This window comes from Rhinatrema bivittatum, chromosome 8 (genome assembly GCF_901001135.1).
Source record: "Rhinatrema bivittatum chromosome 8, aRhiBiv1.1, whole genome shotgun sequence".
Classification (NCBI taxonomy): domain Eukaryota; kingdom Metazoa; phylum Chordata; class Amphibia; order Gymnophiona; family Rhinatrematidae; genus Rhinatrema; species Rhinatrema bivittatum.
In genome coordinates, this window is record NC_042622.1 from 139,863,227 (window position 1) to 139,884,889 (window position 21,663).

The 21,663-nt window shown below is 47.2% G+C and overlaps 1 protein-coding gene across 7 annotated transcripts in view; it reads right to left on the reverse strand.

The window, feature by feature from the left end:
* NSMF (NMDA receptor synaptonuclear signaling and neuronal migration factor) overlaps positions 1 to 1,423 on the reverse strand; it is a 137,163-nt gene extending 135,740 nt beyond the window's left edge. For 4 of the 7 annotated variants that reach the window (XM_029612184.1, XM_029612182.1, XM_029612181.1 and 1 more), the window contains exon 1: positions 1,038 to 1,422. Coding sequence is in view for 5 of the 7 variants with exons in the window: in XM_029612182.1 (XP_029468042.1) it covers positions 1,038 to 1,108 (71 nt within the window). In the remaining 2 variants the exon portion in view is untranslated. Of the gene's footprint in view, positions 1 to 1,037 lie in introns of all 7 variants that reach the window. The other 3 variants (XM_029612180.1, XM_029612185.1, XM_029612183.1) reach the window with 2 other exon arrangements.
* Between the last annotated feature and the right edge of the window lie 20,240 nt (positions 1,424 to 21,663).

Genomic DNA, 21,663 nt, shown 5'->3' on the forward strand with positions numbered 1-21,663 from the left:
GTCAAGCTATAAATTACCCTACTTAAAGCACTAGCTGATTCTAACATTGTAAAAGCAGGTGTTCAAAGCAATCAAGATGGGAGGCAGGCAGCATGTTTCTCCTGCCTGGGGCCAGAGAGGAGAAGGCACATTGTTACTACTACAGGGGAATATCCAGCTAGATTCAGTTAGATAAAAGGATCCCAGTAAAAGTATTACTTTGTGTGAAATGAATAAGATTAATAAATAAAGAATTAAAAAAAGGATCCCAGTAATGCTCAGATAGTACTATGTATGTATGTATCTATTTATCTGATTTATATTCCACCCTTCAGGGATTATATTCAGGAATTGTAGGCATTTCCCTGTCCCTAGAGGGCTCATCTAAGTATGCAATCAGGTCTGTCCACGGTATACCACTTCCAGGAGGTCAACCATCAAACAACCCGTCCCCCCTCAAAACACCCCCCCCGTGCACAAACCAGAGGTGTCAAGGTGCCTAGAAATTGGAAATGCAAAGTTGGGGAACGTCGAGATCGCGCCCTTTGGTTATCAGTACTGTTATTTATTAAAGCTTTTTTTTTTCTCAGTCTCCTGACAGAAGGGTAGGGGGAAAGCGAGATTTTCACCTCTGATGTCAGTACTATTTAAAAAGCTAGGGAAAACAATGACAACAGGGACCATGTAACGGGAGCAGCAGGAGAGCATTATAGGCAGCGAAAGCAAAGCATCCACATAAAGCAAAGCACCAGAGCCCAGGCACAGCATAGGTAGCCTGAACGCCTGCTTCTGGCAGCAATTTAGCGAGGCAATGTCACATTAACCAGCGAAACTCACGATGCTCTCAGTTTAAAGCTGCAACCATTCCTAAGGACACCGGCACATCACAAAGCCTCATTCAGCTCTTGTGCAGTAGTGCACGCGTGTGTGTGTAGCGCTACGAGCGGAGCGCTCCTTTCTAGATCCCGATGCCCCCCCCCCCCCCCCCATCATCTCCCTTGACCCTCAGCTGCCGGGACGGCTATTGCAGCATCCAAACTCCTCCGCGATCCACTTACCGAACTTTAGCTGCTACAGAGGACATAGCATCATTCCTCAGAGTCTTCTTTTTGGATACAGCTGTGCCCATTCTCGTTGGAAAAGCTTTAGAAAAACCTTCATTCCACAAGGACGAGGCTTATAACGGTTAACAGGAAAATAGACTAGGTTATTATTTTTTTATTGAAATTAAGTCTAACCTATAAAAGCGGCGAGCCCTGCAGCGCGTCTTCTTGCTTTGTTAGGTTTGGTTAGGCCCATTGCTGAGACAGGAACATACTGGATCCCCGCTCCGAGATCGGCTGCAGAAGCCTCCGACTGAAAGGCTCCCGTGGAGCCTGTGGTCGGCTCTCCCCTCACTGCTCTCCCATTGATTGCAGCAAGAGGGTGGGGAAGGCAAAGGAAAGCAGGAACCTGGGGCCATGTTTGGGCAGAGCACGGCTCCTCCTCCACCGGCATTGACGTCATGGGAGGCGTGGAGGGGGGGGAGAAAGCGAAGACCGTCTCCAAGGTGGACAGAGACGGAGGCGAAACAGCGAGGCGGCGTGGAGAAGGTGGGAAGGGGAGACGATTGATTTTCTAGGCAAATTGGCTTAATTGAAGACGGTGAAGTTCTGTGTAGACAGAGGGGTGGCTGCTGTGGCAGGATGCCCTCAACAGGGATAATCTCTCTGGAGTGTTGGGGTGGGGAGGAAGCTGCACTCTCGATTATAGGAGCCGATTTTTGAAAATGTTTGGGAGGGTGCTGAACTCAACACAAATTATACAGCGCCCCCAGAATAAAAGAAAAAACAGAGCACAGTGGATTTTCAATAGGACTGACCGGCCTGAATTTAAATGTCCAGCGAGGTAATGTGAACATGGGAAAAACTTCTGTGGCAAAATCAAAAGCTAGAGAAGCACTCAAAGTCCCACAATTCATTTTTCCCCAATCCCAGTGGATCTACCTTCTCTCTCTCTCTCTCCCCCCCCCCCCCCCCCCCCTTAGCTTGCTATTTTATTATTTCTTAGCATTCAGACAGGTGGATCCAGAACCAGTGGGTTATACACCTCTACCAGCAGATGGAGACGGAGCAAAATCCCCTGCAACGACATCAGTCTGCCAGTATTCTCCGTCTCCATCAGATGGTGGATGTGTATTGCCCTATTGGGGATTGCTTAAAAGTCTTAAAAGGAGAAACGAAGGAAATGTATTTGCCCTGCTCTCCTGTGGTGATACCTTTATGGTCCCTCCCTCAGTCGAGAATTCCTAAGGTGATATCTTTGTATCACTTCCTCAGATGAGTGCCTTGGTCTAGTAGCTGGTTTTCAGCTGACATGGACTGAGCTGTTAAAAAAAAAATAGCTGAAAAGCAAGCAGGTGCAGGAAGCCGAGGTCAGCAATGAAGGTATATGCCCTCTCCCCCCACAGCTGGAGACCGTCTCTGTACTCCGCCAAGATGGGCTGAGCTCAGGTAAGGAGCAAAAAATAAAAACAGAGAAGCAGGGGAGTTTTGTAGGGATTCCTCCTCCGATGTTCATTCCCTTCTCCGGGGGAGCTTAGGGTACATGGGCAGCCTGGCAGGTTGAGCAGCCTTTTGGCTAGGTCCTGCTCTCAGGCTTTTCTTGTTCGCCGTGTGGTAGGCCGTGGCGGCATTTCACACGTTTTTTTTTCCTGCATGTTAGGCTGCCGTCTTCAGTTCTGTTGGTTTGTGTGCCGAGTTGGGCATTCAGTTGGTTAGGGGTGTCTATCTGGGTGTTCACATGCACGCACTTTATCTATGTGCACAATCTGAGCGGCCTCGTTAGAGCTCAGGTTTTGACACTTGAGGCACAGTGTCTAAATTTTGGACGCCTAGTTTTTTGCAGCGTGAATACAGCTGGACACACATTTTCAGATGCCTGTTGAGAGCATACTGACAGACTATAGCGAAGAAACCTAAGCGCTTTACCCTCTATGCTGCCTGTCATATTCGGGCATCTCAGCCTGGCGATCCCTCTAACTTGTGTCAGCGCTGCTTGGAGGCTCAGGGGGAATTGCCTTCATCCGATTTTACTAAGCCCAGTTCTTCCCAGCCTGATGTGGGAATGGGAAAAGAGCTGCCAGAAGGGTCTCCTGACTTTGGAGCTCTCCTAACTGGTTCATCAGTGGGGAAGGTAGTTTCAGGGGACACAGGACAGATGCCCCCTGGTTTAGCATGGATCCCTAAGCCTTTTCTTGGATACACTTTTTTCAAGGACTGCAGTCTTTTCTTCAGGAGCAGTCCTTGGCCCCTGTCAGTCTTAACAGGTCAGGGTCGCAGGCGGTAAAATCCTGCATGCCTGGTGCTGTGGGTAAGCGTCTGAGTACACCTAGAATTGCTGCCAGTTTTCCTGATAGGGTCCCAGATGGCACAGATGATGAAGCCGATCCTTACTCCCTGGAGGATGGGAAAATTCCTCTGGGATTAGAGCCATATACAACTATGTCACAGTTCTTTCATAGTTTCCGGCTCAGATTTCCAAGACTTTGAAGATGCTGGGAGTACCTGGGGCTGAATCCATGTCTGAGCCAAAGAAAGATCCCATTTTGATTTCTTTGTGGAAAGCCTCATGTTTCTTCCCTATTATGGAAACCATTCAAGAATTGATTGATCTTGAATGAGGCGCCCCAAAAGCTAATTTCTAAGGGGGACGAGTCTTGGAAAGTCTGTACTCCCTGGATCCAGCTGTGAGAGCAATTCACTTTCCGAAAATAGATGCGCCTGTGTGTGCCATTACCAAGCGGATGACTATTCCCGTAGAAGGGGGAGCAGCCTTGAAGGATGCACAGGATAGGAGAATTAAGGCTATCAAACTGGCCATTGAAGCAATGACAGTGAATTTGCAGACAGCTTCTTCTTGTTCCCTGGTGGCTTGCCCTTGTTTACTTCTCTCTGAGGAAGTCAATGAATCTGGTGTGAATTCCAGGGCAGTAATGAAATCAGCAGCTGCCGTTTTGGCAGATGCGGGCTGCAATTTAGTCTACACTTCAGCCAGAGGGGTAGCTTTGGTAATAGCAGCCAGGCATGAGTTAAGGCTGAGAAATTGGTCAGCTGATGCAACCTCCAAGTCTAACCTTACGAAGTTGCCCTTTAAAGGCTCGCTCTTGATTAGGAGTGAGCTGGAGAAATTGGCCAAGAAGTGGGGTGAGTCCCAAGTTCCTCATTTGCTAGAGGTTAAGCAACAGATGCCATGCTCCTTCAGCATGAGAGGTTGTACTAGGGGATCCAAACGTTTTTGACCCTACAGAGGGAGCTGCCTTTCAGAGCGCTTGACCTTTGGGTAGGTCTCAGTCCTTTCATCTTAGGTAGTCCAGACAGGGTGCAGGCTCAAGCAGTGTACCCCCCCCCCCCCCCGAGCCTCTCAATGACAGTGTGCCGTCCTACTCCCAGGAACAGTTGATAGGGGGTCATCTCTCTTTCTTTTGTTGGAGTTGAGTCAAAATCATGTCAGACCAGTGGGTTCTGGAGGTGAGACGAAATGGCTATGCACTCAAGTTTCGTAGTGTACCTTGGGACGTGTTCATGGTGTTTCCCTGCAAATTTCTACAGAAGAGATAGACAGTGGAGTGTACGTTGTCAAACTATTCAGTCTGTGGGCTGTGGTTCCCATGTCTCAAGAAAATACAGGCTGATATTCCATTTATTTCATTGTGCCCAAGAAGGAGGGCTCTTTTTGTCCCATCCTGGATCTCAAGGGGGTCAACCATCATTTGCGTGTGACTCATTTTTGTATGGAAACCTTATGCTCAGTGATAATGGCAGTACAGTCAGGGGAGGTTCTGACGTCTCTGGATTTGTTCGAGGCATACCTGCATATTTCCATCCAGCTAGAGCATCAACAATTTCTGTGTTTCACTGTTTTGGGGCATCATTATCAGTTTTGAGTGCTACCTTTTGATTTGGCCACCATGCCCAGAACTTTTTCCAAGGTTATGATGATGGGCAGCGGAGTTGAGAAAGGATGGGATCCTGGTACACCCATACGTGGACAACTGGCTGATTCGGGCCAAGAGTCTGGAAGAGAGCTTCCAGGTTTTGCGCAAGGTGATCTCCTTGTTGCAAGAGCTAGGTTAGGTGGTGAACCTGGCCAAGAGCAATCTTCAGCCATTACAGTCACTAAATTATCTTGGTGGTCAGTTTGACATGAAACAGGGCACGGTGTTCCTGCCGGAGGGCTGTATTCAGAAGCTGATGGTACAGGTGCATCTACTGATGACCACAATACACCCGATGGTGTGGTTCCATCTACAGGTGCTCAGATTGATGGCGACCCTGGAGGTGGTGCCTTGGGCAAGGGTGCATATGCATCCTCTTCAGTGCACAGTGCTGTCTTATTGGCGCCCACAGTCTCAAGACTATTCGATTCACTTCACCTACCGATGGAGGTCTGCACTCACCTGCAGTGGTGGTTAAAAGTGGATCAACTAAGAAAGGGGGTTTTCCCTTGGATCACTGGACTGGCTAGTACTCACAACAGATGCAAGCCTCCAGGGTTGGGGAGTTCACTGTCAGGAGCTGACAGTGCAAGGGCACTGGCATGCAGAAGAGTCTCTCTGGAACATCAATCGGCTGGAAGCCTATGTGGTCCGGTTGGCACGCTTGTGGTTCAGTGACCAATTGCAGGGTCGAGCAGTCCAGATAATGTTGGACAATGCAACAACAGTGGTTTACATCAATCAGCAGGGAGGAGCCAAGAGCCAGCAAGTGTTGCTGGAAATAGCCCAACTTATGGAATGGATGGAAGTGTATCTTCAGGAGATCTCAGCCTCGCACACTGCAGGAAAACACAATGTAAGAGCAGACTTTCTCATGTAGACAGAGTCTGGCTCCAGGAGAATGGGAATTTTCAAACAAGGCGTTTCAGCTAATAGTGGATCACTATTAGCTGCTGGACCTGCTGGTGACTACTCACAATGCGAAGGTTCCTTGCTTCTTCAGTCGCAGGAGAGATCCAAAGTCCTTGGGCATTGATGCTCTCATGCTGGAGAGGCCGGAGGGCAAGCTGCTGTATGCTTTTCCCCCGTGGCCCATGTTGGGCAGAATGATTCAGAAGATTGAGAATTACAGGGAGGATGGTGCTTCTGGTGGCACAAAACTGGCCCAGGAGACCATGGTTTGTGGATCTGCGAAGGCTCCTGGTGGACTCTCCCCTCCAGTTTCTGGTGCACAGGGATCTGCTATGGCAGGGGCCTGTTCTTCATGAAGATCCCACTCAATTTTGTCTTACGGTATTGACCCTTGAGAGGGCTCAGTTGCTGAAGCATGGATATTCCACTGCGGTGATTGCTACCTTGCTATGGGCGAGAAAGCTCTCCACTTTCTTAGCCTATGTCAGGTGAATGGTAGACCTTTGTCGGCTAATCCAGATGTGACCCTTTTCTTGAAAGAGTGAAGCATCTTCATCCTTCCTTGCGGTTACCAGTGCCCTTGTGGAGTCAATCTAGTTTTGAATATTTTAGGGGGCCCTATTTTTCGACTGATGCGTAACCTTTCCTTGAGGTTACTGATCTTGAAAACAGTATTTCTTGTGGCAGTTTGTTCTGCGTGTTGAGTATCCAAACTGCAGGCCTTGCCTTGCTGGGAGCAGTTTCACGAGTGACTCTGGGGTGTGTACTGCTCCTTTTTTTTTTTTTTTTAAATCAAAAGTGGTCTTGGATTTTCACTTGAATCAGTCCATTTTCCTGCTGTCTCTGGACACGGAAAGAGATGCAGAGGAATATCACCTATTACAGTTCTTGGATGTCAAGAGGCAGATCTTGAAGTATTCGGAGGTTTCTAAACCTCTCAGGAAGACTGATCGCCTGTTTTTTCTCCATGGTAGAAGTAAACAGGGCGAACCGGCATCGTGGGCTACATTAGCCCAATGGATTATGGAGGTAGTCTTGGCCGCGTATGTGGATACTGAGCAGCTGTTAACTAGTCAGGAGAGGGCTCATTCCACTAAGGCTCAGGCAGTATCATGGGCAGAGATTATATTGCTGTCTCCTGTCGAGATTTGCTGAGCTGTGATGTGGTCCTCCTTATATACCTTTTCCAGGCATTATCACCTGGATGTGCAGGCCCAGGAGGACGCAGCCTTTGCACGTGCGATTTTGGCTGGACTGCAGGCAGCCTTCCACCCTGTTCAGGAGTAGCTTTGGTACATCCCACTGGTTCTGGATCCACCTGTCTGAACGCTATGAAAGGAGAAATTACTAATTACTTGATAATCTCCTTTTCTTTAGTACAGACAGGTAGATCCACTTTCCTGCCCTTGGCTGCCGAATGGTTGTGCTATGGTCCTCCTGTGTGGCTGTGTGTTCCAGGGAGTACTGGTAAGTGTCAGTCCAGTCCCTAGATTAGTGTTATTGCACTCGCAGTCCTTGTCTGAGCTCAGTGGTTTCCTGTTGGCTGCGTACTGGAGTGGTTGTTTGTTAATTATCAAGTTTTTGTTAGTTTGTCCACAGCTGGCTTTTGCAGAGAATACTGGCAGGCTGATGTCAGTACAGGGGTGTATATACTGTGATGTCAGCTATACTCCGTCTCCATCTGCTGGTTGAGGTGCATAATCCACTGGTTATAGATCCACCTGTCTGTACTAAATTATCAGGTAAGTAGTAATTTCTCTATTCTCCCCCTCCTGTATGGGAATACTCTGAATTTTACATTTGAGGAGGGGGTTTAATTTTCCTCTTTCAGCTCTGCACTCTACATCCCCTTCAAATGCTCTGCTCTCCATTTCCCACTGACCTGTCATTTGTTCCCCTCCCAGTTCTTCTTCCCATCCATGCACTGCCCAGCAGGTTTCTCCTCACCCCTCCTTAGCCAGATGCCTCCTCTGCAGGCCTGGTTCACCCACCCCTTCACTGATTCCACTCCTCATCAGCATGTTAGGCTTCCCTTCATTGGCAGGCTCCTCTCATCTTTCAATTTGTCATTCCCCTCCTCTTCACACGTGGATCACTTCCCTGCTGTGCACTGCCGGAGCGCAGGCACTATTTTTGTCTGGAACTATTCCCGCCTCCTCCTTGCACTCTGATTCCATTCCAGAGCCAGTCCCATGTCTGCAGAGTCCTCCTAAAACAATCCACTACCTGTTTGTCCTGAGCCCTAGCAGCTCAGCAGTTAATATCTCCCCAGTAGCAGTTGCAATAGTCTAGTGGTTAGAGCAACGGGCTACAAATCTAAGTTTGTACCTGAGGCAATGGAGCTTAAGGGACTTGCCTGAAGTAACAAGGAGTGACAGTGGGATTTAAACCCTAGTTTCTCTGCTCTGTAGCCTGCTGCTCTAACCACAAGCAGTAGCAGATGTAATCTGCTTTGAAGTGCCAAAATGCAGACTATAAATCAAATAAATAATATTTATTTATAAGTCATGGGACAGGAGACGATGTCCTTTCATGGACTGCAAACTGGTTAAAAGACAGGAAACAGAGAGTAGGATTAAATGATCTGTTTTCACAGTCAAAAAAGGTAAACAGTGGAGTGCCTCAGGGTGCTTTTTAATATATTTATAAATGATCTGGAAAGAGGTACGACAAGTGAGGTGATCAAATATGCAGATGATACAGAATTATTCAGAGTAGTTGAATCACAAACGGATTATAATAAATTGCAGGAGGACCTTGCAAGACTGTAAGATTGGGCATCCAAATGGCAGATGAAATTTAATGTGGACAAGTGCAAGGTGTTGCATATAGGGAAAAATAACCCTTGCTGTAGTTACACGATGTTAGGTTCTGTATTAGGAGTTACCACCCAGGAAAAAGATATAGGCATCATAGTGGATAATACATTGAAATTGTCAGCTCAGTGTGCTGCAGCAGTCAAAGAAGCAACAGAATGTTAGGAATTATTAGGAAGGAAATGGTAAATAAAACAGAGAATGTCATAATGCCTCTGAATCTCTCCATGGTGAAAACCGCACCTTGAATACTGTACAATTCTGGTCGCCGCATCTCAAAAAAGATATAGTTGCACTGGAGAAGGTACAGAGAAGGGCAACCAAAATTATAAAGGGGATGGAATGGCTCCCCTATGAGGAAAGGCTAAAGAGGTTAGGGCTGTTCAGCTTGGAGCAGAGATGACTGAGGTGGGATATGAAAAAGATTTATAAAATCAGGACCAGAATGGATAAATGTGAATCGGTTACTTTCTCTTTCAGATAATAGGACTAGGGGGCATGCCATGAAGTAAGAAAGTAGCACATTTAAAATAAATTGGGGAAAATTATTTTCCACCCCACGCACAATTAAGCTCCGGAATTCATTGCCGGAGGTGTTGTGGGAGTCTCAGTTTAATGGACCCTTGGGCCGACCTGCTGGAGACTAGGAAAAGATGGACAATGTCTCTGATGAACAGCGGGCCGGGAGGCAGATGTTCAGGCAGGATGTAGATGCTCTTCACCCTGGAAGCTGGTGCTCCCCCGGGAGGAGCCTGTAGGGGCCCGGCCGCTGGGACTTAGGCGGGTTGTGGATCAGGACAGGTAACTGGAACCAGACTAGGACAGTAATGATACTGTAACTGGGTACGGGTTCTGGAACCAGGCAGGAACTGTAGCAAGACTCGGGTACTGGAACCAGGCAGGAACTGTAGCAGGCTCGGGTACTGGAACCAGGCAGGAACTGTAGCAAGACTTGAGTACTGGAACCAGGCAGGAACTGTAGCAGGCTCGGGTACTGGAACCAGGCAGGAACTGTAGCAAGACTCGGGTACTGGAACCAGGCAGGAACTGTAGCAGGCTCGGGTACTGGAACCAGGCAGGAACTGTAGCAAGACTCTAGTACTGGAACCAGGCAGGAACTGTAGCAGGCTCGGGTACTGGAACCAGGCAGGAACTGTAGCAAGACTTGAGTACTGGAACCAAGCAGGAACCAAACAGGTACTGTAGCAGGAACAGAGTGACGTAGCCAAGCAGGTCACTCCGGGGCGCAACACAACAGGAAACCAGAATGCTAACCCGTTGCAAGGCAAAGGCTGGGTGGCCGCGGCTGGCTTATCAAGGCCGCAGCATCTGACATCAGGAATTGGGCGGAGTCAGTGCTGGCGGGAAACGGGCTACAAAGGCTCCCAAGTGGCGTGTGCGTGCGCCTAGGAACAGGGCGTCCACCGGAACTGTCACGGCGGCACTGCCCCAGCGGGGAAGCCGCCAAACAGGCCGCAAGCCAGGACTCCGGAGGCGGGAGCAGGTCCGGGAATCAAGAGGTAAGGGCCTGGCCGCAGTGCTCGCGGCCAGGACCGCAACAGGAGGATGTAGTTAGGGCAGTTTAGCTGGGTTTAAAAAAAGTTTGGATAAATTCCTGGAGGAAAAGTCCATAAACTGCAATTAATCAAGTTGACATAGGGAACAGCCACTGCTATTACTGGCATTAGTAACATGGGATTTATTTACTGTTTGGGTACTTGTCAGGTGGTTGTAACCTGGATGTTGGGCTTGATGGACCCTCGGTCTGACCCAGTATGACAACTTATCTTCAGCTCCAGGCCACAGCTACATGTGGTTCTTCCTGCCCTCGATTTGGAAAACCCAGAGAAAACTGCTGTTTCCTGTGGGATATAACAGGGGAATGTTTTATTTACTTTTGTAGCAAAGGGTGCAATGCTCATTTCAATTCAAGCCCTGACCACAGCCCCTTTCAATATAAGAGTTGCCAATTTTGAAAAAGAGATTTTGAGCCTATGATACCACAGGCTCCCACAACCTCCTCCCCCTTCCCATTCCTTCCAGTAAAATACCTTATTTACCCAGGGCTGGTGCTAGTCTTTTTGCTGCCCTGTGCAAAAAATTACTGTGCCCCCCCCCCCCCCCCGGTTCATTCAGTGCCTGTCCCAGGCCCATGAAATAAAGCCCAGCTCCATCCTGCAATCTATATTTTTAAAACTGACAAGCCTCCTGCCAGTACCCATGGATAAGGAAGTGTATTACTGTACCCTAGGCAAACCTTACAGCCGTGCACACAAGCCTCCCCTCCTTCCCCTCCACACGCACTCCCAGACTTTACAGACACACACAATTAAATTATGTATTTATAACAAAATTTACATGAAAAAGAACATTCAAGAGTCGTCTTCTGAGGCAAAAATATCACTTATAATGTGCATGTTATATTTACCTGCACTCCTGTGGTGCCAACCAGAAAACTCTGCAAAAAAGACACTTGGAGCTCCTACGGAATCAGACTTTTTGTAATGCATATTAGGTGTGAGCTTGGTCCTCAGAAAGTCACAAACAAACAGAATTACCATTACAGTATAGTAAACCTCCCATACCAAAATAACCCTAATAACTGTATCTATGAAAAGGCAACACTGCACATATTACACCAGGCCCTAGAACACCAATAAAAACTCTTATTAGGAAACCAGGCTGCTATAGATCCCTACACAGAAATTACATGCTAGCAAAATACCTCACCTCAGTCACAAATGCAGAACACAGAGAGACCCTGACCAAATACAGCTGCGTGTATCTTATAAAATCCGGGGTTGGCGCGCGCAAGGGGGTGCACATTTGTGCAACCTGCGCGCGCCGAGCCCGGCGCGCGCTGCCTGTTCCCTCCGAGGCCACTCCGAAATCGGAGCGGCCTCGGAGGGAACTTTCCTTCCACCTCCCCTCACCTTCCCCTACCTAACCGACCCCCCTGGCCCTATCTAAAACCCCCCCTACCTTTGTTGGCAGATTTACTCCTGCCGAAAGCAGGTGTAAATCTGCGCGCGCCAGCGGGCTGCTGGCGCGCCATCACACGACCCGGGGGCTGGTCCGGAGGCCTCGACCATGCCCCCGGGCCGGCGTCACACCCCGACACGCCTCCCGCCCCGCCCCGAAATTCGTGACGCCCACCCAACACGCCCCCGATACGCCCCCTTTGCAAAGCCCCGGGACTTACGCGCATCCCGGGGCTTGCGCGCGCACCGCCGAGCCTATGCAAAATATTCTCGGCGCGCGCAGGGGAGGTTTGGGGTAGGTTTTCGGGGGGTATGCGGGTACCCCTTTGAAAATCTACCCCTTAGGGAATGGCCTACGTATTTTATTTTGTTGGGGAGGAAGAGAATATGTCTCAATGGGGCTCTAATATCACACTTTGGGGATGGGGGGAAGGAGGGGATTGGCTGCACTCTGAACTTTTCCCTCACTTTGCATTTGTCCATGTTAAATTCCATCTGCCATTTAAATGCTCAATCTTCCAGTCTCCCCCTACAGTTTTTCACAAACTACTTGTGATTTAACAACTCGGAATAATTTTGTATTGTCTGCAAATTTGATCACTTCACTCATTGTTCCCTCTTCCAGATCATTTATAAATATATTAAAAAGCACCAGTCCTAGAACAGATCCCTGAGGCACTCCACTATTTGCCCTCCTCCACTGAGAACACTGACCATTTAGTCCTATTCTCTACTTCCTATCTTTTAACCAGTTTGCTATCCACAATAGGCACATTGCCTCCTATCCTGTGACTTTTTAATATTCTCAGGAGTTTCTTACAGGGCACTTTGTCAAAAGCCCTCTGAAAATCCAAATACAGTCTATCCACCAGCTCACCATTATCCACATTTATTAACCCCTTCAAAAAACTGTATCAGATTGGCGAGGCAAGATTTTCCTTGTGTAAATCCATGCTGCCTATGTCCCATTAAAGCATGTCTTTCTACAAGTTCTCTGATTTTGTACTTTAGAATACTTTCCATGATTTTTCCCAGCACTGAAGTCAGTCTCACCAGTCTATAGTTTCCCAGATCAACCCTGGAGCCCTTTTTAAAGATCGGGGGTTACATTGGCCACCCTCCAGTCTTCAGGCACAGTGGATGATCCCAATGGCAGTAAATGATGACATAGACTTAATTGGCATCTCAGAGACATGGTGGAAAGAGGATAACCAATGGGACAGTGCTATACCGGGGTACAAATTATATCGCAATGACAGAGAGGAGCAGTCGGGAGGAGGTGTGGCGCTTTATGTCCGGGATGGCATAGAGTCCAACAGGATAAACATCTTGCATGAGACTAAATACAAAATTGAATCTTTATGGGTAGAAATCCCTTGTGTATCAGGGAAGACTACAGTGATAGGGGTATACTACCGTCCACCTGGTCAAGATGGTGAGATGGACAGTGAAATGCTAAGAGAAATTAGGGAAGCTAACCAAATTGGTAGTGCAGTAATAATGGGAGACTTCAATTACCCCAATATAGACTGGGTAAATGTATCATCGGGTCACGCTAGAGAGATAACGTTCCTGGATGGAATAAATGATAGCTTTATGGAGCAATTGGTTCAGGAACCGACGAGAGAGGGAGCAATTTTAGATCTAATTCTCAGTGGAGCACAGGACTTGGTGAGAGAGGTAACGGTGGTGGGGGCCGCTTGGCAATAGTGATCATAATATGATCAAATTTGATTTAATGACTGGAAAAGGAACAGTGTGCAAATCCAAGGCTCTCGTGCTAAACTTTCAAAAGGGAAACTTTGATAAAATGAGAAAAATTGTTAGAAAAAAACTGAAAGGAGCAGCTACAAAAGTAAAAAATGTCCAAGAGGCGTGGTCATTGTTAAAAAATACCATTCTAGAAGCACAGTCCAGATGTATTCCACACATTAAGAAAGGTGGAAAGAAGGCAAAACAATTACCGGCAAGGGGAGGTGAAAGAAGCTATTTTAGCCAAAAGATCTTCATTCAAAAATTGGAAGAAGGATCCAACAGAAGAAAATAGGATAAAGCATAAACATTGGCAAGTTAAATGTAAGACATTGATAAGACAGGCTAAGAGAGAATTTGAAAAGAAGTTGGCTGTAGAGGCAAAAACTCACAGTAAAAACTTTTTTAAATATATCCAAAGCAGAAAGCCTGTGAGGGAGTCAGTTGGACCGTTAGATGATCGAGGGGTTAAAGGGGCACTTAGAGAAGATAAGGCCATCGCGGAAAGATTAAATGATTTCTTTGCTTCGGTGTTTACTGAAGAGGATGTTGGGGAGGTACCCGTAATGGAGAAGGTTTTCATGGGTAATGATTCAGATGGACTGAATCAAATCACGGTGAACCTAGAAGATGTGGTAGGCCTGATTGACAAACTGAAGAGTAGTAAATCACCTGGACCGGATGGTATACACCCCAGAGTTCTGAAGGAACTAAAAAATGAAATTTCAGACCTATTAGTAAAAATTTGTAACTTATCATTAAAATCATCCATTGTACCTGAAGACTGGAGGATAGCAAATGTAACCCCAATATTTAAAAAGGGCTCCAGGGGCGATCCGGGAAACTACAGACCGGTTAGCCTGACTTCAGTGCCAGGAAAAATAGTGGAAAGTGTTCTAAACATCAAAATCACAGAACATATAGAAAGACATGGTTTAATGGAACAAAGTCAGCATGGCTTTACCCAGGGCAAGTCTTGCCTCACAAATCTGCTTCACTTTTTTGAAGGAGTTAATAAACATGTGGATAAAGGTGAACCGGTAGATATAGTATACTTGGATTTTCAGAAGGCGTTGACAAAGTTCCTCATGAGAGGCTTCTAGGAAAAGTAAAAAGTCGTGGGATAGGTGGCGATGTCCTTTCGTGGATTGCAAACTGGCTAAAAGACAGGAAACAGAGAGTAGGATTAAATGGGCAATTTTCTCAGTGGAAGGGAGTGGACAGTGGAGTGCCTCAGGGATCTGTATTGGGACCCTTACTGTTCAATATATTTATAAATGATCTGGAAAGAAATACGACGAGTGAGATAATCAAATTTGCAGATGACACAAAATTGTGCAGAGTAGTTAAATAACAAGCAGATTGTGATAAATTGCAGGAAGACCTTGTGAGACTGGAAAATTGGGCATCCAAATGGCAGATGAAATTTAATGTGGATAAGTGCAAGGTGATGCATATAGGGAAAAATAACCCATGCTATAATTACACGATGTTGGGTTCCATATTAGGTGCTACAACCCAAGAAAGAGATCTAGGTGTCATAGTGGATAACACATTGAAATCGACGGTTCAGTGTGCTGCGGCAGTCAAAAAAGCAAACAGAATGTTGGGAATTATTAGAAAAGGAATGATGAATAAAACGGAAAATGTCATAATGCCTCTGTATCGCTCCATGGTGAGACCGCACCTTGAATACTGTGTACAATTCTGGTCGCCGCATCTCAAAAAAGATATAATTGCGATGGAGAAGGTACAGAGAAGGGCTACCAAAATGATAAGGGGAATGGAACAACTCCCCTATGAGGAAAGACTAAAGAGGTTAGGACTTTTCAGCTTGGAGAAGAGACGACTGAGGGGGGATATGATAGAGGTGTTTAAAATCATGAGAGGTCTAGAACGGGTAGATGTGAATCGGTTATTTACTCTTTCGGATAGTAGAAGGACTAGGGGACACTCCATGAAGTTAGCATGGGGCACATTTAAAACTAATCGGAGAAAGTTCTTTTTTACTCAACGCACAATTAAACTCTGGAATTTGTTGCCAGAGAATGTGGTTCGTGCAGTTAGCATAGCTGTGTTTAAAAAAGGATTGGATAAGTTCGTGGAGGAGAAGTCCATTACCTGCTATTAAGTTCACTTAGAGAATAGCCACTGCCATTAGCAATGGTTACATGGAATAGACTTAGTTTTTGGGTACTTGCCAGGTTCTTATGGCCTGGATTGGCCACTGTTGGAAACAGGATGCTGGGCTTGATGGACCCTTGGTCTGACCCAGTATGGCATTTTCTTATGTTCTTATGTTCTTATGATGGGAAAACAAAGAGAGGTAAGGAGTGATAAAGATAGGAAAGGAGTGAAAGGGAGAGAGATAGAAAAAGAAAAGCCAATTGGCATCTTTGGGGGGGGGGAGGATAAACCAGGCTAACAGCTGTCTGAACTTGCCTCTGCTTGAGCAATGCTGCTGAGGAGCATCCATGGGGACTGAGAGCACTCTCCCTCATTGTACCCTTGTACTGCACCTATGCATTCTGTGCCCCAATAGGGTGAAATGGGGGCTAGAGTGAACGTCAAGGATCATGGGAGCAAAGTGGAATGGAGAATGTTAAGCCCCTCACCTCTGATCTGAAGCAAAGCATAGTCTCTGGCAGCGTGCTGTTCCAAGGACCTGAGAGAGAACTTTTTCCAACTCTGGACTGCCTTTATAGGTCCCCTAGCCGGGACTTTCTGTGGTACTGGCTGATGATGTCACATCCTCCAGGAGTATATAAGGAAGACTCTTGCAGCCAGCCAGTGCCTCAGCAACAGGTCTCCTGGTACCCTTGCGGTCCAGTGTGTATTGCTATCCTTGTCATGGCCTTGCCTTGTTCTATGTTCCTGTTTTGTTTTCTTGTGTTGTCCTTCCTTCTCCGTGCCATGTTCCTTGTCTATTTCCTTGCCTGTCTGCCCTTGCTCCTGGCCCTGCTTGTTTCCCTTCATTGCTTGTCTTGTTGAACCTTGTCTGTCTTGTCTATCCTGTTTAACTTGGATCAACTACTTGGATCCTGATTCTGGCCTGACCCTGACCTTCCACTGTTTGCTGCCTGCCTTGACCTCTGGCCTGCTACCCATTCTGCTATCTGCTGCCAGCCACATCCCTTGTTCAGATTGGACTTTCACTCAGCTTAGCTCCAGGGATCCACGTAACTCCTTCCAGCCACCAGAACCCAAGGGCTCAACCTGTGGGGGAGGCGGCTGGTATAGGTGAAGCTCCAGCCGGTCCCGCCTACGGGCTTCTGCATCAGCTGCCAGCATGGACCTAGTGAGTTCACTCATTAGGTGGCACCAATCATGCTACAGCCACAAGAGTTCACTTCCTTGACAGCGTCACAGGGTGCTGAGGCCATGGACCCAGCGGTCCTGTCTGCACTGCAGGTCATCCCTGGCATGGCCCAATGTATACAGCAAAATATCCTGGACCAGGTACCCACTAGACTGCCTGGTGATCTGTCTTGATGCCTTGCTCCTGTTATAGCCATCTCTACCTTCAGTGCCTCCTCCACTGCTGTTAACAATTCCACCCAGACTGGTACCATAGCTTCCTCCCCCACCTCGATTCCTTGGGAAGTCATTGGAGTGCAGACGATTCATCAGACAATGTCGGATGCATTTTGACTTGCAGGCATCTCTCTTCCCATCTGACAAGACCAAGGTGACGTAACATCTTGTCCCAGCTGGGAAGCCCTGTACTTGCCTGGGTGTCTCCCCAGTGGGAGAGAGAGGACCACATTGTTGCCAACCTTGACCAGCTGCCTGCTGAGCTCTGCCTGATAATTGAAAAACCCGGATGCTGATCTTCGGCCACAACGGACCTCCTACAGATCCATCAAGGCTCCAGATCCGTGGGGGAATGCACTATGTGCTTCAGGACTCTCCAGCAAGGATTCTCTGAGGCTATCAAGGATGAGCTTGCTGGGCCTAACCTCCCAGTGAGCTTGGAGGGACTCATTAGCCTAGCCATCCACCTGCCCTGACTTCTGGCCTGTTACCCATTCTGCTGTCTGCTGCCTCCCACGACCCTTGCTTAGACTGGATTCTTACTCAGCTTAGCCCCAGAGATCTACCTAAGTCCTACCAGCTGCCAGAACCCAAGGGCTCAACCAACGGGAAAGGCAGCTGGTATATGTTAAGCTCCAGTCTGTCCCGCCTATGAGCTTCTCCGCCAGGTGCCAGCGTGGGCCTAATGAGTTTGGTCACTAGGGTTATGCCAACCATGCCACAGCCACAAGGGTCCACTTTCTTGACAGCGACACAGAGAAGATCTAGTACTGGATATCAGCACGTACCTCTTTAAGATACTTTCTGTCTCCTTTGGTTTCTAAGTGCTAGAGTCTGCACTTAGACAGAATAAGTGTTAACAGTTCCTTGCATGCTGGAATTGCTAATTCACGGCTGCATCAGTCGGCAGTTAAAAATAACATTCTTAATATATCACTGTGCCTAGAAAGACAAATTTATGCTGTCTCTCAGCACCCCACCTCTTAAATAATTCATAAAGACCACTGAATAAAGGTGCAGAAAAACTGAGCCATTTCCAAGAAAAATTGACCCCAAACTCCCAAGGCTAATTTTGGAAACCCTTCTGCCTTTCTTCAGATTTCATATTTACTCTTCTTAACATTTGCCTCTTAGCAAAGTTGCTGCAAAGCATATGAAAAGGCTAAAGTATATTTACAGAATATATACAGTGGGGGCAGATTTTCAAAGGGTTACGTGCACCGGGCCTATTTTCAAAAGGTCCGACAGCGCACGTAAAGCCCCGGGACGCGTGTAAGTCCTGGGGCTTGAAAAAATGGCCAGAGTGGGGGCCAGGAGATCGCGCACCAGCAGTTAGCCGGCAGGCGTAACTTGTGAAATAAAGGTACAGATTTGGGGGGGGGGGAGGGCTGGGGGCGGGACAGGTAGGGGAAGGTGGGTGGGGATATAATTGAAATGGAGAAGGTACAGAGAAGGGCTACCAAAATGATAAGGGGAATGGAACAGCTCCCCTATGAGGAAAGACTAAAGAGGTTAGGACTTTTCAGCTTGGAGAAGAGACAGCTGAGGGGGGATATGATAGAGAAGTTTAAAATTATGAGAGGTCTAGAACGGGTAGATGTGAATCGGTTATTTACTCTTTCGGATAGTAGAAGGACTAGGGGGCACTCCATGAAGTTAGCATGGGGCACATTTAAAACTAATCGGAGAAAGTTCTTTACTCAACGCACAATTAAACTCTGGAATTTGTTGCCAGAGGATGTAGTTAGTGCAGTTAGTATAGCGGTGTTTAAAAAAGGATTGGATAAGTTCTTGGAGGAGAAGTCCATTACTTGCTATTAAGTTCACTTAGAGAATAGCCACTGCCATTAGCAATGGTAAATGGAATAGACTTAGTTTTTGGGTACTTGCCAGGTTCTTATGGCCTGGATTGGCCACTGTTGGAAACAGGATGCTGGGCTTGATGGACCCTTGGTCTGACCCAGTATGGCATTTTCTTATGTTCTTATGTTCTCCTAGGCCGCTCTGATTTCGGAGTGGCTTCGGAGGGAACAGGGAAAGCCAGCTGGTCTCCCCGAGGGCTCGGCGTGCGCAAGGTGCACCCCCTTGCACACACCAACTCCTGATTTTATAACATGCGTGCAGCTGCATGCGCATGTTATAAAATCAGGCGTACATTTCTGTGCGCCGGGTTGCGTGCACAAATGTATGCCGCGCACGTATATTTTAAAATCTGCCCTAGTATGTGTGGGTGTTACATACACACACCTATAAATGTATGTATGTATGTATGTGTGTGTATATATATATATATTTATTTATTTATTTATTTATTTAACATTTTTTTATACCGGGATTCATGTAAAATTTTACATATCGTCTCGGTTTACATTGTAACTGACAAACAGGCATGTGAGAATGCAATTACATAGAACAGGGCATAAAACTTGGATCAGAATACATGGGGAAAAACTTGGAACATAATAAAGGGGAAAAAAATGCATATTTATATTATTAGGCGCGAATATTTAATATGAGAGACAAAAAACTTTGGGTAAGCTGAAGTAGAGAAGGGTTACTAAATTGTAAGGGTAGCATGATTGGATAGTCTTAATTTAGAAAGATGGCTAGTGTGATGGTGTTGAGGTATGTTGTTATCATATATATATATATATATATATATATGATTTTGAAAGGACTGTGAGCAATAAGGTGTTTGGTAATCAATCTAAAGTGTGAAATTCTTGGCACATTTCAGCTAAATGGCCTGGCTCCCTTTTTTTCTTTTCTCCTCTAAGATGTGCTCTCACCGCAGCTTGTCCACCATCAGTGCCATCACTATAGTGACAACTGTTTTCCCTTTGACCCTAGGTCTGAGTGCATTAATAACCGGGCAGCCCGGACCCCCTGGTTGTATTCCGCCCCCACCCCAGCTTAGCTGGACTCCACCAATTACACAAATTACACACAGGGAAAACGCTACACACTATTTGCATGCAAAGGCTGCAGCCGTTTATTAGAGTCCCTAACAGGGGAGTCTAATCTAGGCGCCAAGTCCGGTCAATAATGTTTGAAAATTGCCACTGGGCAGGTGCCAACAACTTCGATTTTTGCCCCAAATAGAACTCCGGGGTCTTGCGCCCAGCGAGCTCCAGGAACAGGCGTCGTGACCACCACACACCAGATGGGATTTCGGCTCGGCCACCACAATGCAAGCCCTGATGGAGCCCCTCCCCACATAGCTAGCAATTGATCTGTCAAGTCCCCAAGCCCAGGCAAGATATTGATCATCCATGGCAAATGAGTGATAGCCCTTAGGCCTCTATCACAAATTCTGGTACCTCCCAGCCAGGGGTGGTTCTATAATGAGGCAGAGCGAGGCAGCTGCTTCAGGCGGCAGATTTTTGAGGCAACAAAAAATGCCCTTTTCAAAACACCACTGTGCCGTCCACCTCACCCTGCCTGCCCTGCCATGGCTGCCAATCCAGGCCGGCAGTGTGCAGAAAAGATGAAGGTCACTGCCGTGGGGGGCTGAAGCCCCCGCCAGAGGCCAGGCTAGTGACGACTGAAGGGAGGAGGGATGCTGCTGCCGCTGGAGGCCAGGCTGGTGGCGGCTGAAGGGAGGATGGATGGAGGGGGGGGGGGGGGTGAGCAGGGGATGGAGCAAGAAGGCACCATCTCATCCCTCGCCTCAGGCAGCAGATTGCTTTGAGCCGCCCCTGCTCCCTGCTTCCTTCTAATGCTTCTGCATTTACAAATACTTTCCTAGATTCGGTCGACACTGCTACAGGGGAGCAGCTCTGCTCAGGGACTGAAGGAAAGAGGCTGATACGAGGGGAGTTGGCAGGTTTTAAATTGCCCGCACGCCGGCCGTCCTTCCCCATCGATGGTGATGTGCATTCCCCCCTGGCCAATTGGGTGACTGGGCATCAGGGCGCGACTTGATGTCGCCGCTTCCACCACTAGGCCAGTCAGGGGGGGCAGCGAAGTCATCGGCAGAGCCCCGTGGTGCCGGCAGCATGATGCCGGCGCTATTTTGGAGCAGCATGCGGAGTGATGGGTGGGAGCCAGACCCGGACCCCCCACGCGTGGAGGTAGGCACTGGCATGGCGGGGGTGGCTGCCACATGGGTGCAGCAGGTGTGGCGTGCTCATCCCCAAACATCCCTGACAGATGAGGGATCCGAGCTTGGATCCCCTGCACTTGAACCACATAGTCACCCAAGAAAAGTGATTTTTTTTTTTTATTATTATTTCTAAAAATTATTCTTAAATCTGAAAACATTATATAATAATAGCATCACTGAACTTTATTTTTTATGTGCCAAATGCTTGAAGTATTTGTAATTATTATTCGTGAATTTGCAGCCAGGATAAACCCATGCAGAACTAATAATAGATTCTCAGTTTCAAGTGTGCTGAAATTAAGGTTGAAGTCTTGATGATTGGCACCATTCCTCACACGTGTCAAATTTGTGCTAATTCATCTCTTTTGAGTGTCTGTTACCCTGGCTCCAATGTATCTCTCTGCAATTTTAGGTGAGTTAAAAATAACTAAAAAAGCACCCAGCAGCAGCACTGCCAGAAAAAAATCCAAGTTCATATCATGAATGCTGGAGGGTGTAATCGAAACGCTATCATATTATTTCAAAAAGTCATATTAAGATATCTTATCAATGGTTCATCTCACTGATACTCTTTTCTCACATACTCTTTTTCATTTTATTCTTGTTTTC